The 19,286-nt window shown below is 39.4% G+C and overlaps 1 protein-coding gene across 1 annotated transcript; it reads right to left on the minus strand.

Moving 5' to 3' along the window:
* Positions 1–780: 780 nt before the first annotated feature.
* Positions 781–7,416, minus strand: LOC118801525. The gene is made up of 2 exons (XM_036561832.1): positions 7,203–7,416; positions 781–4,892 (listed from the first exon to the last, which is right to left on the minus strand). The coding sequence occupies exon 2, from the start codon at positions 4,563–4,565 to the stop codon at positions 3,918–3,920; it is 648 nt and encodes a 215-aa protein (XP_036417725.1). The 5' UTR covers positions 4,566–4,892; positions 7,203–7,416; the 3' UTR covers positions 781–3,917.
* Positions 7,417–19,286: the final 11,870 nt, after the last annotated feature.

Genomic DNA, 19,286 nt, shown 5'->3' on the forward strand with positions numbered 1-19,286 from the left:
TTTTACGTCAATCCAACTCAACATTCGTCATAATTTCACACTGCTGAGAATCACAAACATGTAGGCTGATGTTTCTGTACCAAAAAATTAGAAAAGACTGACCCGAAACCCTCCGTGTTTGAAGAGATTTCTAAAGAAATGGCTGAACGTGGCCGCAGGAGAACGAGGTTGCAGCGTCAAAGAACAGAAGTCTGAAAGCAAAGTTTAAAGTATCCGAGGCCGCAAACCAAAGAAGTGACCACACCATTTTTATGGTGAGCTCAAACACATTCCGGGTGATGAACCCAGCTCTCAGTCAGTGAAGCTTCATGATGGCTCCTGTGATGCTGGCGAAGATGAAGCTGATCCTCCGGGAGCGACTGCCATTCGTTCGCAGTCATGATTGCTACCTCTGGATGAGCCACGTGAAGCAACTCTCTGAAGGGGTTATTAACGAACATCAAATGAACAAACATTACTCACCGCTTCACATTCCTCACATCCTCAGGCAACATCCTTCACCGGGTTCTCTTTGAATTCTCTTTCAATCATCAGATACAGATCCACTCAGAAAACGGTCCAAAGCACAACCCATGATACAAAATGTTCCCACGCATGTTATTTGCAATTACACATATCCAAATCCCCAAATCTTACATAGTGCAGGTTTAACAGAAATCAGTGCTATTCATCTCATTCTCCACTTGGAGCACAATGCAAAAAAGGCAATATTTATTTGTAATCTTTCTGGACAACATGAAAAAGATCCCCCCTCCAACCCTTAGACCAAACATACCACACTTTTACAACCCAAAGATAATCATTTTATTTGAGGGAAGAAAAACAGGACAATCTTTAACAACCTTGAAAAGGTTGGTTTGGCACAAAAATAACAAGCATACCTCTTTCATAGCTCAAAAAGAACAACAGAGCATGACCTCTCAGTTCCTTTATAACGGAACTCAAGACAAATTCTCGTCTCCGCGCCTCCCGAAGGCCTCGTCCAATACAGAAATACATAAACATGTACAAGTTATTTACAGAACTTTAGGAATCAGTCAAACTTACTTTTTATACAAGTAATTCGAAATAATGAGCTATAAACAAGGACAATGCTTCAAACATCAATGCTATTTCAGCATGTATCTTATTCCAAGTGTTAGTTACAAATCTCATTTTTGGTTTGGTTGGAGGAAACAATAATAAGGATTCTGCTAACCATTAGACTACTGAAGTAGTGGGTCATTCTGTAGTCTGCGTTATGCCCATATTTGAAACTCCGGGTTTCCCTATGGCCAGAATGAATGGGTTTTTTAAAATTTGCCTCTAGCGCACCCTGTGGTAGATAAAAAAGTTCAAACTCGATACGTTTTACCGTGTACATTTTTCTCCTGTATAACATCAGATCTTCTGAATTACAAGGTCTTTAAAGAGTCGTAATATTAATGTTGCAACAAGCAAGCTAACGCTCCTGCGCTACAATTTCACGTCACTAAGCTACACGGACCTACCGTAGCGCATATTTATGGGCAGCTCCGTAAAACCTCTGGGCAGGATATTTCGCTAGCTTAAATCACCTTATCAAAAAATACTACCAGCATTACCAGCGGTTAGCGTTCTCCTCCAAGCACGTTCAGCTGTCCACGGACGTTACGTTAGCGACAGTTCGAATAGATGCGCTTAACAAGTCTCAGAGAAAGCCTGTGCTGGCCTTCACCCTCCGCTGGTGGTATTGTGTGATTGGGGGAGTCCTAACAAGTGGGTGAAACTGGATACAACTAAATTGCAGAGAAAATTGGGAAAAATCAAATAAAAAAAAAATACTACCAGCATTAAAACTACAAAGCTGAATTCAGCTTCTTATTCACCAGCTTCTTGTTCAAATTTCCCGTTCCACCTTAAGTGGTGCAGCAGTTATTATAGCGCCCCAGGTGCCAGAATGTAACTATTGCATCATTTAAGGTCAGCTTGTAGGGCTACCACACTGGCAAAGCATGTCGGTTTGCACGTTTTTTAAGGAAGCTGTCAGTCTAATGATGTCAATTCAGTGCACAGTAGCATTATCTTAAATATATCAATATTCACATCCAGGGATATTGAAAATTAAAATGTGCATCAGACAAAACATATCAGCTTTGGAACATTTTTGATTACCACAGGATGCCACAGCAGTAATTTTCGAAAACCTCATTCATTCTTCTCACAGAGAAATTCCTTTTAGACCCGCAGTTCCTTATATGAGAATAAGGGCATGGTGCCGCCTACAGAACGACAACATGACTTCAACGGTCTAAGTGAAACATAGCCATGAGGGGAATGCAAATAAATAAATAAATAGAAAACACATTTACACAATTTCCCCCTTAACCAAAATGACAGCCAAGACATGTTTGGTGTCTGAAGTTTGCTTCTTTAGTGCTGTATTGGAGCTACATGGCTAACGTAGCTAACAAGTAATTAATACTTATAGATTTGCACCAATTAGCATTGTGCTAACTCCATGCCTAAATCATAATTTGTTCTAAACTGAGTGGAGTTGTTACATAATCTCAAATAGACTTGCTAAAGTAACACTGTAATACTGTTATCCATAAATATGAACCAAAAAAAAAAAAACGGAAAAATTCAGGCTTCAAGATGTTATTAGCTACGCAAAATATGCTAAATATGGCATTTTCCTCCAATTTGGTGCACAATTTCTATTTAACATATTGAAAAAAATATATTAAAAAAATGTTTTGCACACACCTGTATGTGATGTCCATATTTATAATAAAAGTGACATTAGCCTCCAGTGCAAAATTATTCGAGCAAGCTTGTTACCAAACATGTCTTGGCTGTTCGACTCCATTCAGAATGTTTGGCTGCATTTGTAAACTGTATCTTAGACTTTTCATGGACCTTTCGCTATCGGTTTAAGAACGTAACTGAGCTTTGGTGTCTCATAGTTAGTAACAGCCATGCTTATGAAAATTTTATGACTTTTATGTCGTTTTGTGCATTTTTTGCTTGAGAACTCATGAATAAGCCAAGCTAAGCTTGTTTCAAAGTTTTTTCCATCCAGCTATTTTAGCCAGATACAAGGAACAAACATTGGTCCAGTATACATCACCAAAAATTAGTCAACAGTTTGGACACGCCCACTCACAGAACAGGTTTTGTTTATTTATTATCTTTTTAACTATGAAATAGTTCATATGGACTTGCTCCAATCATTAATATTGGCCTTCTACCAAACAGACCCCACCCTACATGGTCACACCAAAAACGACTGGCTGAAAGGCATTAACGAGGAGAGACATGACACCTTTTTAACTTTTAACGGAAACATAAATTAGCATAATGTAATGATCAACTCTGCTTTTTCTCCAATTGCACATTTTGCTAGTTCTAAATTAAAATGTACTTGACATAAATTCAAACATAAGCAGCTCTGAAAGTTTTAGACCACAAAGCCTCAAAAAAAAACTTGAAAAACATGCAATCAGGTGTGTCCAAACTTTTGACTGGTAGTGTCATCGGCCCTAAAATCCTCACTAATTAAACTCTTAAGGGCTCTAAATAACAGCCCTACCTTTAGTGCCATTCTACTTCAAACTGTAAGCACCTTTGCATGTACTGTACATCATCTCATCAGTTAGATGACTGATTTCTACTTTATCACTTCAAGAACTGGCTAAATTGCCAAGAAGGCATACCATGACATCACTCACCACATGTGTAGTTTGGTACCTTAACCCCCACCCCGCCCCAGTGTTCAGAAATTTTGGTGGTTCTCCTAACCATTGTGAGTCAGACTCGGTTTAGGTTAGGTGCTAGCTTTGTGCTATCAGTAAAAAAGTTCTTGTGTCCTCTTCAGTCTCCAAACCACCACAACTTCCACCATTGTTGGCATCACCACCATGGCCACAACTGACCTCTCCACCAAGGTGATTATCTCACCACCAGTCACTGTCAGTGTCATCTCCACTTTCGGTACGCTTCTCATTGTTGTCATCACCAGCACCACCACCACCACGATAGTCTTCACCATCCTGGCCAGCAGCTTCACCTTCATCCAAATTCTCCTCTTCGTCATTGGGAACCACGACGGGATCGTATTCCGAGTCATTCTGGTCTTCTTCGACCTTTACGTCTCGATTAAACTCATCCGAAATGTCGGACAACTTTTCTGAAGTCTCTTGGATGCCCCCCTCTTCCTCAGAGGAGGCTTTTAACTCCATGCTATCCTCAAGGCCACTTAGAGTTGGTCTTCCATGAATTCCCAGTATCCTCCTGATGGTGGAGTCATGAACGCGGATGTTGGCCGAGGCCAGAGTGGCCTGCAGATCCTTGGAGGTGGTGCAAGGGTTTTTCATCACTTCGCGGATGATATCCCGCCTCGTTCCCGGAGAGATTTTGGGGGGACGGCCACTCCTGGGTCGATTCCCGACTGTCCCGAAGCGCTTCCATTTGCACAGTATGGATCGGACTGTTGTCTTGGGGAGCCCCAGAGCCTTGGAAATTAGCTTGTACCCTTTTCCAGACTGATGAGCCTCGACCACTTTTTTGCGGAGGTCTTCGGAAATTTCTTTGGACCGTGGCATCCTGACCTTCTAGAAGTGGGTAAGAATTGAAAACCTGGGTGCAGATAGTCCAAACTGAACTGTTTATTCCAACAGCTGCCCTAAATTACAGCACTGTAGTGAACGGGACAACATTCAGAGAATGATATCCTGCTTAGTAGCTGGACATATATGTACCTCTACTAAAGGAGAAGTGTCTCTTTGGAAAAGGCCATGAGTAGCTCACTTGAGTGAGACGCAATCAATCCATTTAGCTGGATCGAATCCTGACCATAAGTGCACAATAAACGAGGGCGTTCCCACCCACTGTCAATCTGACGTTGAGCTTGCTCGTATCCCAACCCTGACCTGAAAGAAGAGAGAGAATTAGATTTAGGTTTGACATTTTAACAAGCAAATCAGCTGCTTTTATGACGTTCATAATTCCTAGAAGTTCCTAGAAGTTCTAGTTTAATACTAGAGAAGAAGAGGAAACATTCAAGAATATCTAAATGTGTTATTTGCATTTATTTTTATAGACATAGTTAAATCCTGTTGGAAGTTACTGTGAGACTTTAGCAATTCCTTTCAATCAAAGCAAAATCTTTCAAGTAGTCTGTTAGTGTAGAAGAACTCGAGATCTTAGAATTTATCTTCAGAACTTCTTATAATGATTTCTCTGTTTCTGCCAGCAGTAATTCAGAATTTAGCATCTTGAAGTAATGAGCTACTTTCTCAAAAATTTGAAAGATCATGTCACAATGACTTATTTGCTCAAAAATTTGAATTTCTTATGCCATAATGACATTTTCTCAAATGTTTGTCATAATGAAGACTTATTTCTCAAAAATCTGACTTCTTGTATCATAATAATGACTTATTTACTCAAACATTTGACTTCCTATGCCATAATAATGACTTATCTCAAAAATTTAGCTTCTTCTGCAATAATGACTTATTTTCTGAAAGATTTGACTTTTTATGCCATAATAATGACTTATTTTCTCAAATATTTGACTTCGTTTGCCATAATAATGACTTATTTTCTCAAATATTTGACCCTTTATATGCCATAATTATTTTCTCAAAAAATTGACTTCTTATGCCACAATGACTTATTTTCTCATATATTTGACTTATCATTCAATAAAAATGATTTATTTTCACAAATATTTGACTTCTTATGCAATAATAATGACATATTTTTTGATATATTGACTCACTAAATCAAAATATCAACAATGTCAATACAATGACTTATTTATTGAAAATAATGACTTACTATGACAGAATTCTGACTTAGTTTATAACTTAATTATGCTATAATAATAACTTATTTTCTCAAATATTTACTTACTTCATTAAAACATAGACTATGTCAAAACAATAACTTATATATAATCTTACTTAAATATAATCTCAAACTAATGACATATTATTTTAAAAATAATGAATAATTGTCCTTTTTAGTTACTTTAAATTACTTACTTTTTTCACATTTAATAATTAATTATTTCAATATAGTGTGTGGGAGTCCTAAAAGGGAACTCCATTAATTTTTTTTTAGTTCAGCATAATTCCATGGTTGAGATGTAAACAAATTCATCAGTGTAAATGATGATTGATGCGTTTCTGCAATACTAAGTCATTATTTCAAGAAAACAAGTCATTACTTCCACATTTGGAGTCAAAAGTCAAAAAATAAGTCAAAAAGTCATTATTTTTAGATGCTAAGTCAAATATTTTCCATGGTTCCCCTTCGGAAACAGAGAAGGGGGAAAAATGGAAAAACTTCTGGGTGAGAAAAGAAGGATTTTGAAATTCTGTACTTTCTGAATAAAATCTCTATTCAAATCTGACGAAGCTGACAACACTCAAACAGGGTGATCCGCCCTCCTCCGCACACATGAAACGAAATAAACATTGTTCTCCTTCGTCGGATTCAACTGAACCAGTGGTCACCAGCCTTGGTCCTGGAGATCTACTGTCCTGCAGACCACAATCCACCACACCTGCACCAGCTAATGAACTTCTTCAGAAGTTCCTGATCGGCTGGATCAGATGCAGCAGTGTTAGGTCAGGGAGGGGCAGAACATAAGATGCAGGAAAGCAGATCTCCAGGAGGAAGGCTGGAGACCACTGAACCACACCTTAATCCTGCTCTACACACCTGATCTAGCTAATGAGGGGCTCCAGAATCAGAAGATGAGCTGGATCAGGCGTGTTGATGTCAAGAAGACTTGAAACACAGAATAGTGGCTCAGCAGGAGCAGCTGAATCAGACAGTGGAGGGGAAATGTTTACTTCACTTCATATTTCCAGAGCAGGGTGGATGTTTGGGTCTTGGTTCCTCTCAGAAGTTCCTCTAGATGCTCTTAGGGGGTTTTCCCAACACTGTATCCCTCAGCTTTCTCATTAGGAGGCTGCATCTGCAGTTTTAAAGGCTGCTTTGTCACTGTGGTGTGTTTATGTGTTGTGGAAAGCTGTGGAAAGGAACCTGGGTGGAGTAATATGGCTAAACCAGCCTTGGTCTGGACCTTCACACAGTGGCTAGTTGCATAGCTTAGCTGACTGAGCTAACCGTCACCGCCCTGTAAGACAGTCTGTCTTAGCCCGGATTCACCTCCTCACACTCCGCGGTTTCGCCCCCAAATCCTCTTTTTTAGAGATACAACTTACCGTAGTGGCGAATTTTGCCCCAGTACGCGAAAAAGGTTAGCTGGTAAGCTAGCATCAAAACATCTACCAGCTCCACTCTCCGCTCCTGTTGCGTGTGTGCGTCAAGGCTGCGTTCAGGTAGCGCAGACAGCTCGGACACTGCGGTTCCACACAGATCTGATCTGATTCGAGCTGCACGTGATTCCTGTCTGATTTACGGCGGCGATTTGTATCTTCTGAAATTAGTTTGAGCTTACTTTATTTATTTATTTCGTCTCCGCTCCTTGTTTGAAAGAAGCCCGAGGTCGTCTTAGGTAAAAGGCTGCGCAAGGCCAACGCAGCCTGACGTTCAGCGGGAAAGGGGGCGTGGCCGAGGTGGTTTTAAGATTTCTGATTGGCTTTTGTGACCCGGGGGCATCGACCCAGCAAAGGCAGAAACAGCTGGAATGGGGCTTTTTCATGAGCCTCAATATAAAAATCCAGCACTTAATTACTATTTTTCATGATTAAGTGAATTACAATGCAGTTATTTTGAGATGCTAATTCATCATGTTCAAATGCTAAAGTCATTCTTTTGAGATGCTGAGTCATTATTTTGAGATACACTACATGGACAAAAGTATTGGGACACCCCTCCAACTTGAGTTCAGGTGTTTCAGTCATATTCACTGCTAATAGGTGGATAAAATTAAGCACATAGCCTTGCAGTCTCGACAAACACTGGCAGTAGAGGGTCGTACTGAAGAGCTCAGTGACTTTAAACATGCCACTGTCATAAGATGCCACCTCTGTCACAAGTCACTTTGTGAAATGTCTGTCCTGCTAGATCTGCCCCAGACAACTGTAAGTGCTATTATTGTGAAATGGAAGCATCTAGAAGCAACAACAGCTCAGCCACAGAGTGGTAGACCACTCAAACTCACAGAGTCGGGCCGCCAAAGCGCACAGTGCCTGTCTTCTGTTGGATCACTCACTAATGAGTTCCAAATTGCCTCTGGAAGCAACATCAGCAAAAGAACTGTGCATTAGAAGCTTCACGAAATGGGTTTCTATGGCCGAACAGCTTCACACAAGCCTAAGATTAAAATGCAGAATGGGCAAAATTCCCACAGGCACACTTCAAAATCTTGTAGAAAGCTTGTGGAAGCTGTTAGAGCTGCAAAGAGGGGCCAACTCCATATTAATGCCTATTTATTTAGAATGGGATTCATGAAAGATCCTGTAGGTGTAATGTGTAGGTGTCCCAATACTTTTGTCCACATAGTGTACTGTCTTATAATTTTGATGTGTTGTTATTTGGAGATACTATGGCATTATTTTGAGATACTATCTCATTGTTTTGAGAGGCAAAGTCATTATTTTTGAGATACTACTTATTAATTTAAGATACTATCATTATTTTGAGATACTATCTCATTATTTTGAAATGGTAAGTCATTATTTTTGAGATACTATCTCATTGTTTAAAAATACTAAGTCATTGAGAAACTCATTATTTTGAGATGCTAAGTCATTATTTTTGAGATACTCCTCATTATTTTAAGATACTATCTCAGCATTTTGAGATACTAAAAACATTGAGTTCTTATCTCATTATTTTGAGACACTAAAACATTGAGATACTATCTCATTATTTTGAGATAGTAAGTCATTATTTTTGAGATTCTATCTCATTACTTTGAGATGTCACAGTTTTGAGAAATGCTCTCATTATTTTGAGAAACATTCTTGTTATTTTAACACTCTTATTTTGAGATGCTTTTTCATCATTTTGAGATGTTTTATGTTTTTCAAACGAAAATACAAGTAAATATATATTTAAATTTAAATAATAAGAAAGCATCTCAGAATAAAGGCTTAGTATCTCAATTATGAGACAGTATTTCAAAATAATTGCTTAATATCACAAAATAATAGCATAATAATCAACTCAAGAATAATTAAAAAAAAGGCTCTGGATTTTTTTTTAAGTAGCAGGAATGGGTTTCCAGACAGTTGGTAGGCTGGAGCACAGACAGTATTTGTTAAACGGTAAATTCCACTGATATTTCAAAATTTCTGCACAATTGAATGGTTAATATGTAAACAGTCATTCAGGGTGGTCTAATACTCCGTTCTAGCGAACGTTGCCCAGTAAGAACTGTTCACAATGGTGGTGATAAGAGCCAGACGTCTGAAGGGCCCTGTGCATTGTTCTAAGAACACCAGCAGCTTCTTTGTTTAATTTCTTCTTTTTTTATTTCTTTTTTTTTCAGTAACAGTTTCTTGACTCTTGCATAAAGAAGGAGAAAGTCAAAGGAAATCAAGTTGGTGGAAAAAAAACAAAAACTGTTCAAAACTGATAAAAAGCTACAGTGAAATTGTGTCTCCTAACAACCACCTGGAAGACCTGGTCGACACCAAAACTGCCCCCATCAGATAAACAGCACTTAAAGCTTTCATCTCTGAGAGAGAGGAGAAAATCAAGCTGCTTCAGATCTGAAAACATCCACAGGTGTTTCTGTCCATCCTTCCACTGTGAGAAGACGACTCAGCGCTGTGGGTCTGAAAGGATGTGTAGCTGTTCAAGAAGAACCTCACTGAGAAAAGGAGACGGACACATCAAACAAAGAAGCTGAACGATGGACTGACCACCCCAGAGTCCAGACCTCAACACCACTGAATGTGTTTGATTACTTCAGAAAATGATCAACCAGCTTCTAAGACTGAACTTTGGAGGAGTGTCTGCAGATTCTTTGAGGAACTGAAAGTGAGTCTCCTGAAAAGAATGGAAGCTGGAATGAAGGTAGAGAGTGGATCTCGGGGAGAGTCCTGATCTCGGCCTTGTTGGCTTCATGCAGAGCAGTGAACTCATAAATATTTATAAGACAACACATCAATCCGCAGTCATTCATCTTTCAATCAAACAATCAGTGCCAGAAACAGAAGCAGAGCTGATTCTGTGCTAAGCTAAAACTTTACACCCTGCAGAGGCTTCGCTCCGAGCGTAGATTAAGCAAAAAATGACTCACAAAATGTTCCATCATAGCAGCTGATGTTCATCCGCTGTACCTGTAGATATTATATTGTATGCAGTTTCTCATCACAACCCAAAAAATCCATTTTACCTCATAAGTAAATGGTTGAGATGTAAACAGAGTCATTCAGAGTGATTTGGTGTGAAACGCTCTGTTCTAGAGAAACAGAGTCAGAGCTGTTCACAGTGGTGGTGATAGGAACCAGACGTCCACCTCTAAAAGCTCCCTCACAGAAAGTTACTACATGAAATGGTTATGAATTCACAATAGTTTTTAAAGGCAGATTTAAAGGTTTAAGGCTTAAAACACATGGTGGAAGGGTACATGCAGGGTGTTGTAAGGCAAAATAGTCCCCAAAGAAAACATTGCAACCATGTCTATAGTGCAAACATAGCCATTTATTTACCATCCAAAACCACCAGTGAACCTACACGTCTTCTGACCTTTTAATGAAATGTTGGTGATGGTTAAATAATCATAAATATTAACCCTGTACTGCATACATTATGATAGCAATTAAAAAAATACTAAATTCACTTTTCTTGTATAAAATGGTCCTTGATTTATTTTTTCCCAGTAATTAAATTCAAAAACATTTAAAAAATAATGTGTGCAGGGCTCCTTTTGAACTATATTGCCTTGAGGCAACACTGAGCGACAGTGGGAAGAAATGATATAGACCCGTCTTCACTGAAGTAGTGAGACCTGGCTTGTGACTGGCTAAAGCCATTCCACTGTTGCACAATGTTGCTTCTAGGCAACAAACATATTTCTACAAATTCTCATAACAGTTGATACTGAATGGTAAAAAAAAGAGGTTTAAAAGTGCTCACTAAGAGATGATATGACCAAGTACATGCTTTTTATTGCCTCACACAAACTCTCCATGAAGATTTTAAAAAATAAACGAAGCTCCTCAAATCTACTGTAAAACAATGTCTCAGATAATCATTCACTCATTCATTCATCATTTAAGCCGCTTATCCTCCTGGGTTGCAGGGGGTGCTAGAGTCCATCCCACACATTTAAAAAAAGATGGTTCTTCAAGGGTTCTTTAGTAAAGAAAATGGTTCTATATAGAACCATGAACACCTAAAGAACCCTTTGCATGATTAAAGGGTTCTTTGCATCATGAAAGGGTTCTTAAGAATGTGCTGTAGATGGTTCTTTTTGAAAAAGCTTGACACCGCAACAATGTATATATATATATATATCTCTTCAGGTTGTCCTTAAACAGCAGCAGCTCTGCTGAAAATGCTTTGCATGTGTCAGATCGGGGTGTCATTGTTATTGCGGTGCACTATAATTCATAGCCTAAATGCGAATGTAAAAGTGCTTGGGGAAAAAAAAATTACAGCCTTCACTTTCTTTAAACACAAAGGCAAATGTTGAGGGTGCCGAGCGTGCCAGGCTCCGTGGGCTACAAAGAGTTATGTTGATCCTAGGAATTATGCAAATGAGCCTCATTAAAATTGCAAATATTTGCAAATAATAAGGGGAGGTGGGATGATGAATGCGCACTCGGCGGAGGGAAAAAAAACACTCTTTCCTCCTTAACACGGTGCTAAAAGGCTCTCTGGTTTCGCCGTCACGAATGATAGGGAGATGTAATTTGCCCCCACTCCCACCCCTCCGGAGGCCTTTCTCACTTAAAGGATGGTTCACGGAAAAATCAAATTTGCACAGTTTTCCTGTTTAATCCAAATGTAGTCGGCGAGCGAGGACGTGTTGGGTGAGTGAGGTTCGCTTCTTTAGTTTTGAACTGGAGAAATTAGGCTGATACAATAGATTTATAGACGTCTGTCACCCAAAAAGATTTATTGTTCTACTGCAGTTATATTCTGGGCTTATTCTGACAAGGACTCTTAATGTGAAGGCGGGGGTCAGTCGGAGCTAACTTTGGGCATTGCAGCTCTTTTCAGTGAGTCAGCTCGACTCTTTCGGCTCCCAAATGGCTCTTGTTCAACAGCATTGTCCTGTTTTTCTTGGCTGAAAATATGTCTTAATATGTGCTAGCTAATGTCCTTGGTGTAGACTAAAATATATAATAAACGAAAACGCAGATTTACTTTGCTCTGCTTTAAGCTTTAGCTCAGCTATAGCTGCTTTTCTCGCATCTCCGGCAGGAAACTTTTCTGCAAAAGTAGAACAGTTTCTTGTAAAATGTCTCTTAACGACTTTTTACGAGGCTGAAGTCGCTTCTCATTCACCAGCTTCTTGTTTGAATTTTCCCATTCCACCTTAAAGGCGCCAGAATGTACACTGGCGAAAGAAGCTGATTCAGCCTCGTTACTTTTTAGTGTTTGTCAGTTTCTCGTTGCAGATTAAACGTATCAGGAAACCAGCTGGAGTGATTATAAATACAAATAAGTCCATTAGTCTTTAAATTAGTGATGTTCGTCTTAAATCTTTCTCTTTGCCATTTCGTTAGCTACAAGCTATGTGAAATTTTTGTCTGTGTTGCTATGGTGACCAGCAGTCTGCACATCAATCTTCAAGGTTAAAGGGTGAATCAGCAGTTCTACATTAACTCCAGCGTTTAAGACCATTTATTGTTAAACTGTGTTGAACGATCAGCAGAGCTTTATTTTACTGTAAAGGAGGCTTATTTTACTTTTACCTACAGGAGGGCATTAAAGAACCCCACAAGGACAGAAATACCAATCACTGTGTGTGTGCGTGTGAGACAGAGGCAGGTGTAGCCCGTTTTTCATCAGCATTATGTCGCCACCTGGTGGTCAAAATAGGTATTGTAGTCCACTCTTAAAAAAGATGGTTCTTCACTGATTCTTTAGTAAAGACAATGGTTCTATATAGAACTATGAACACTTAAAGAACCCTTTGCATGATTAAAGCATTCTTTGCATTGTGAAAGGTCCTTCAGGTTGATGGTGAATGTGTTTTATATGGTTCTATATAGAACCTTTCTGAAAAGGGTTCTACAAAGCACCAAAAAGGGTTCTTGTATTGTTACAGGCTTGACAGCGTACGCTCTTTAAAAAGATGGTATTTCAAGGGTTCTTCAGTAAATAAAGTGGTTGTATATGGAACAATGGTCTCTCAAAGAACCCTTTGCATGACTAAAGGGTTCTTTGCATCATGAAAGGGTTCTTTAGATTGATGGAAAATGGGCATGCTAGTTCTAAATGAGTTTTTCATGAAATGGTAAAATGTCTCACTCTCACCATCTGATATGTGTTCTACGTTCTATTGTGAATAAAATATGAGTCTATGAGATTTGCGAATCATTGTGTTCTGTTTTTATTTACATTTATTTACATTTTACACAGCATCCCAACTTTTTTGGAACGGGAGTCGTAATTATGGACACATTTAATTTACACTGATAAGAATCTGTTCAGGCATTTTGATTAAAATAAATAGTAAAAGGCGTAAAACTTGACTGATTGGTAAGGGGAAAAGTGAAAAAGTCTCCTGGCCTTTAAAATTTGTCTACATATAGATCTAAATAAAAATGTAAGGAGCTCACATACATTCAAACTCTGCACCTGCTGGACAATTCACTGTTCTGAATGCTTAACCATTTTTTGAATGCTTTTTTTAATTTTAGGAAGGGGGGGGGGTACTGCCAGCCGATTTAACTTTAGCCCACTCACAGATATGGTACTGATTTTTATTGGCCAATCAGAGCTAAGATATGGTTAGTGAAACATGAAAAGAGAGAGTTAGAGAGTTTCATTGTGGCTTATTCTGATTTCTTTCTTCTGTATAGATTCGATTTGAGTAAGGATAGAGATGGAAAACGTAGGTCTGTCCTCCTCCTTTTCCATGTGAAGATCCTCTTTCATCTTTAAAGAATTAGATAAACAGAAAACATCCACATTTCTGTTATTTTTTCTGTAATTTTTTATTATATTGTTAATACTTGGTGGGTGGCACTGAGTGGGTAGCACTGTCGCCTTACAACAAGAAGGGTCTGGGTTCGATTCCCCGGCCAGGTGACCAGGGTCCTTTCTGTGTGGAGTTTGCACGTTCTACCCATGTCTGACGGTCCAAAGACGTGCAGTCAAGCACCTACGTGTGAGTGTGTGCGTGAATGTGCATGTCTGTGTGTTGCCCTGTGATGGACTGGCGACCTGTCCAGGGTGTTTCCTGCCTTCTGTGACCACTGTGATAGGCTTCAACCCCCCCTGTGACCCAGGAGGATAAGGTAAATACTGGTGTTGAACTGTGGGAACTGCCTGCTGGGTGAAACAAAATTCACTTTCTTAAGGTTCCAGTTGTTCCTTACCAACGTTTTCTTTCTAGATAAATCCAAAGAAAATACAGTAAATATGCTAATTCAATCATATGAGAGTAAAGCAATGTAGTCAACATTTACAACACATTATTAGCCCAAGTTAGCAACACATAGGCTACGTTCACATTACCAGGTTGAAGTGGCACAAATCCGATTTTTTGTGCTCTAATGTGACTCAGATCTGATGTTTTCAGAGCTGTGTGGACACAAATCTGATCTTTTCAAATCCGACCTGAGCCACTTTCATATGTGGTCTTAGATCGGATATGTATCCGATTCGTGGCCATGCGACCTTAATGTGACGCTCAGAATTCATGTGCTTTTTCTCCACTGCGCGTGCTCCATCATTCAGCGTTACCATGGCAGCAGCGCTGAACAGAAGTTAAAGCCTGTAAACGGTGGAAAAGCAGCTCATCTCACCTTTTTCTCCTTCGTCTCGCTCTAATAATGAAGCTGAGAGCTGATCAGAGTTAATGATCTTCTCAGTGAAGCTCGTTCTGCTCGTTAGTTTGTGCTGATGATTAACGTGATTCATTCACGTGACGTTACTGAGTAGGATGAGCTCATGAGGGTCATTTCAGGACGCCAGTTCATCACATTAATGACAGATTTGAGTCACTTACCTAAACGAGTGTGAACCATCGTGAGAGATCGGATTTGAGCAAAAAATCGGATTTGAGAAATGAGGCTTGTAATGTGCACGAAGCAATACAGCCTGACCAGCTTAAAGGTCATATAAACAGTTTCAACAACAGTCAACAGTCGTTAGCCTGCAGTTTTTATGCTATGCTGTCATGTGACTAATTACCTAAGCTAAGCTGTGTTCTGTCTTAGCACTGTGTCGTGGGTAATTAGTTGTGATAGTGGTTTCATCTCTGCTGTATTCCTTTATCAGCAGCTCTGGTGCTACCGGTTACTACGAAGTGGAGTTGAGGAGTTCACAGCATCACTAAGCTGGGCTACTTGAACGAGTGTGTACAGTTCAGAAACACTCCTCAAGCACTGGTTGAGGGAAACTGTATATCAACAAATGAGCTACAGCAGGGGTGTCCAAACGTTTTTCAAAGAGGGGCGGATCGTATCATGGTCAAAATCCCTGAGGGCCAAAATGTTTTTCACAAATGATTCAAAATATTTTTTCAAAAAATATGAATATCAATATCTTCAGAATATCAGCACATAGGATCAGAACGCTCTGTGAGCTACTGTGTTTCCAATCACTATATAAAACAGTATGAAAGATGCTTGAGGCTTCGTTTTGAGGCAGTTTGGATCTGTAAGCACTTGTAACAAATAATTAAATTGTTTAAAAGTAACAATAAACCATATATAATGTATTAAGTACACTGATCAGACTGTAGTCCATCTGTTTCTCTGCATACTTTGTTAGCCCCCTTTTACCCTGTTCTTCAGTGGTCAGGACCACCATGGACCCTCACAGAGCAGGTACTATTTGGGTGGTGGATCATTCTCAGCACTGCAGTAACACTGACGTGGTGGTGGTGTGTTAGTGTGTGTTGTGCTGGTACGAGTAAATCAGACACAGCAGAAACAAGGTGGTCATAATGTTATGCCTGATCGGTGTACATTTCTATTCAAGTGTTTCCTTTTTCAAAAATATAATTTGTAAGATAAATAAAACTAAAATCTATGTATTATTGGTTTAGTTAGATAATATTCTTTACATGTCAAAAAAAAAATGCAGCAGCCACTCAGAAATCACAAGAAGAGCAGATTGAGCAGCGTAAATAGCTACATTTTTGTTGGGTTAATATTTACTGAACTGCTGAATTTGCTCTGATAAGTTGGTGCTACGAGACTCGGAGGGCTGCAGTTGCTTTAGTTTCTCTCCTGAATATTTATCATAACGTCCTTTCTTTGTTTCGTGCTCTTAAACTACAGCTAACTTTGTTGTCACAGTGCACACTGTAATTTCACGGTGCTGCTGCCACCATCAGGTGAAAGGAAAAAACGCAACATACTGGTCACTGAGCCACGGGCCAGTTCAAATCTATCTGTGGGCAGTGGTGGACAGACTTAAGTAGTTTTTTGTGTGTCTTTACTGAAGTTTTTCCATTTTGGGCGACTTTTTACTTTCACTCCTCTACATTTCAAAGTCAAATATCTCACTTTTTACTCCACTACATTATGAGAAATCTGTCGTTCCTTTTGTCTTATGTGTGTATAAGAACACCAATCAGGGCACAGCGCTCACTTTGTTTTGAGCTTGTTTTGACCTGTTGGACATACCGACCCAGTGCAAGCATATGGTTCAACAACGGGATTTTAGGGCCACTGTTCATAAAAATGAAAACAGTAGACTTCGAGCATAAAGTCATAATATTTCAAGAAAATATTTGGAGGGTAAAGTGGGCTAACTATAGGGGGGCTGCCATAACGCGTTGGGGTCTCGGTTGCTGTCCTGGCGCCGGAGCTCCACTCACTCCTGTCTCTCTGTGGATCATTTTGATCATCATTCTCACTGTCTGTGAAACTTCATGCCCTCTTTGAATGGGGGGGAGATGTAGCCCCCGATAGCCGTGTAGACGACCCTGCCTGCGATTCTCCTTCAACAACACAGACAGACAGTTTCCTCCAAGTCCGTCTGGCTCTTTTTTCTAGATAAACACAGTTTCCTGCTCAACCGTTTCAGCCGTTACTTATATTAATAAGTCATGGGCTGGAGGTTAGGGAACCAGCCTTGTGACCGGAAGGTTGCCGGTTCAATCCCCTCGGCTGACAGTACGTGACTGAAGTACCCTTGAGCAAGGCACCTAATCCCCAACTGCTCCCTGGGTGCCGTGGATAGGGCTGCCCACCGCTCTGGGCAAGTGTGCTCACTGCCCCCTAGTGTGTCTGTGTGTTCACTAGTGTGTATGTGGTGTTTCACTGCACGGATGGGTTAGATTGCGGAGGTCTAATTCCGATGTGTTCAGACACAGTTGGCTAAAAAGGTTCATTTCATTCATAACAGGCTGGTGCTGATGTGCAGGGGAGACTGAGTGTTTCTTTATGGGTGAATCGATATGAAAGTAGAACTCCACCAACTCACCGCCTCTCATTTAACACAAGGAGGTGCTCCCTTCCCTTCGTATATATATTGTGACCTTTCCTGGTATTAATGCCACTTTAATGTCGTAATTCTACGACTTCTTCTCTAAATATTACGACTTTATTCTCGAAGTCTACTATTTTTATTCTTATTAACAGTGGCCCTACAATGCCGTTGTACGGTTCAACATCAGTGCAGCAGCGTAAAATTGTGGGAGTGTCTATTCCAACATAAACGATGAACTAACTTTGTGTAAATAGACCACGATATAGAAATATGTACACATATGCAGTTGTGACTGGTGTGTCTTTTTTCTGAATTTAAACAAAAACTATTTCATTTTAAATTAAATTTGTTTTTGCTAGTTTATGTTTATGAACAGAGACCTACAGATGCAGTTTAGTAAAGGAAACTCATTTGCGAATCTGAGTTTAAAGTTTTTATTAAACCTAAACTTGTAACTAAGTGTCAAATAAATCTTAAACTGAAACTTCGCTTCTTTGTAAAAAGTGATTTCAGAGCCACTCAGTTCTACCTGATGGAAACTGTTTGCCTTCAGTGTTTTGTGCTTATGATAATTTTAATAGACATCAGCGTCACTAATTAATGACATTCTATTAAAAGACTGGTTTACCAAGAGTGACACTGGAGTATTTTCACCTAAAATGAGTTCATGAAGCAGAGTCTTGTTACAAAAATGATAATAGGACATCAGAGCCATAATTAATCTTTTAGTACTTTTATTTTTGATAAGGTAAGTACACTTAAGTACATTTGAAGGCAAATACTTTTGTACTTTTACTCAAGTGGAGGTCTAAAGGGAGGTGGATCATTCTCAGCACTGCAGTAACACTGACGTGGTGGTGGTGTGTTAGTGTGTGTTGTGCTGGTACGAGTAGATCAGACACAGCAGAAACAAGGAGGTGGTCATAATGTTATGCCTGATCGGTGTACATTTCTATTCAAGTGTTTCCTTTTTCAAAAATATAATTTGTAAGATAAATAAAACTAAAATCTATGTATTATTGGTTTAGTTAGATAATATTCTTTACATGTCAAAAAAAAAATGCAGCAGCCGCTCAGAAATCACAAGAAGAGCAGATTGAGCAGCGTAAATAGCTACATTTTTGTTGGGTTAATATTTACTGAACTGCTGAATTTGCTCTGATAAGTTGGTGCTACGAGACTCGGAGGGCTGCAGTTGCTTTAGTTTCTCTCCTGAATATTTATCATAACGTCCTTTCTTTGTTTCGTGCTCTTAAACTAAAGCTAACTTTGTTGTCACAGTGCACACTGTAATTTCACGGTGCTGCTGCCACCATCAGGTGAAAGGAAAAGTATTTTCACCTAAAATGAGTTCATGAAGCAGAGTCTTGTTACAAAAATGATAATAGGACATCAGAGCCATAATTAATCTTTTAGTACTTTTATTTTTGATAAGGTAAGTACACTTAAGTACATTTGAAGGCAAATACTTTTGTACTTTTACTCAAGTGGAGGTCTAAAGGGAGGAACTTCTACTTTTACTGGAGTAATATTTAACCTTGGGTCTCTCTACTTTAACTCAAGTACATGATTTGTGTACTTCGTCCACCACTCTCCGTGGGCCGCATTTGGCCCTGGGGCCGGACTTCGGACACCCCTGGGCTACAGTCTCTAACTGTACACCATCAAGATGGAGCTACAAGAAACAATTCAACACATATGGTTTAACAAATCTTACATAATATCTTAACGAATTCTACTGATTTTTCAAAATTTCTGCATGATTCAGT

The sequence above is a fragment of the Colossoma macropomum genome, unplaced genomic scaffold, assembly GCF_904425465.1.
Source record: "Colossoma macropomum unplaced genomic scaffold, Colossoma_macropomum, whole genome shotgun sequence".
NCBI lineage: Eukaryota > Metazoa > Chordata > Actinopteri > Characiformes > Serrasalmidae > Colossoma > Colossoma macropomum.

Coding starts and splice junctions, on each gene's coding strand:
- LOC118801525 (XM_036561832.1), bottom strand. CDS start 4,565: ATGCCACGGTCCAAAGAAATTTCCGAAGACCTCCGCAAAAAAGTGGTC.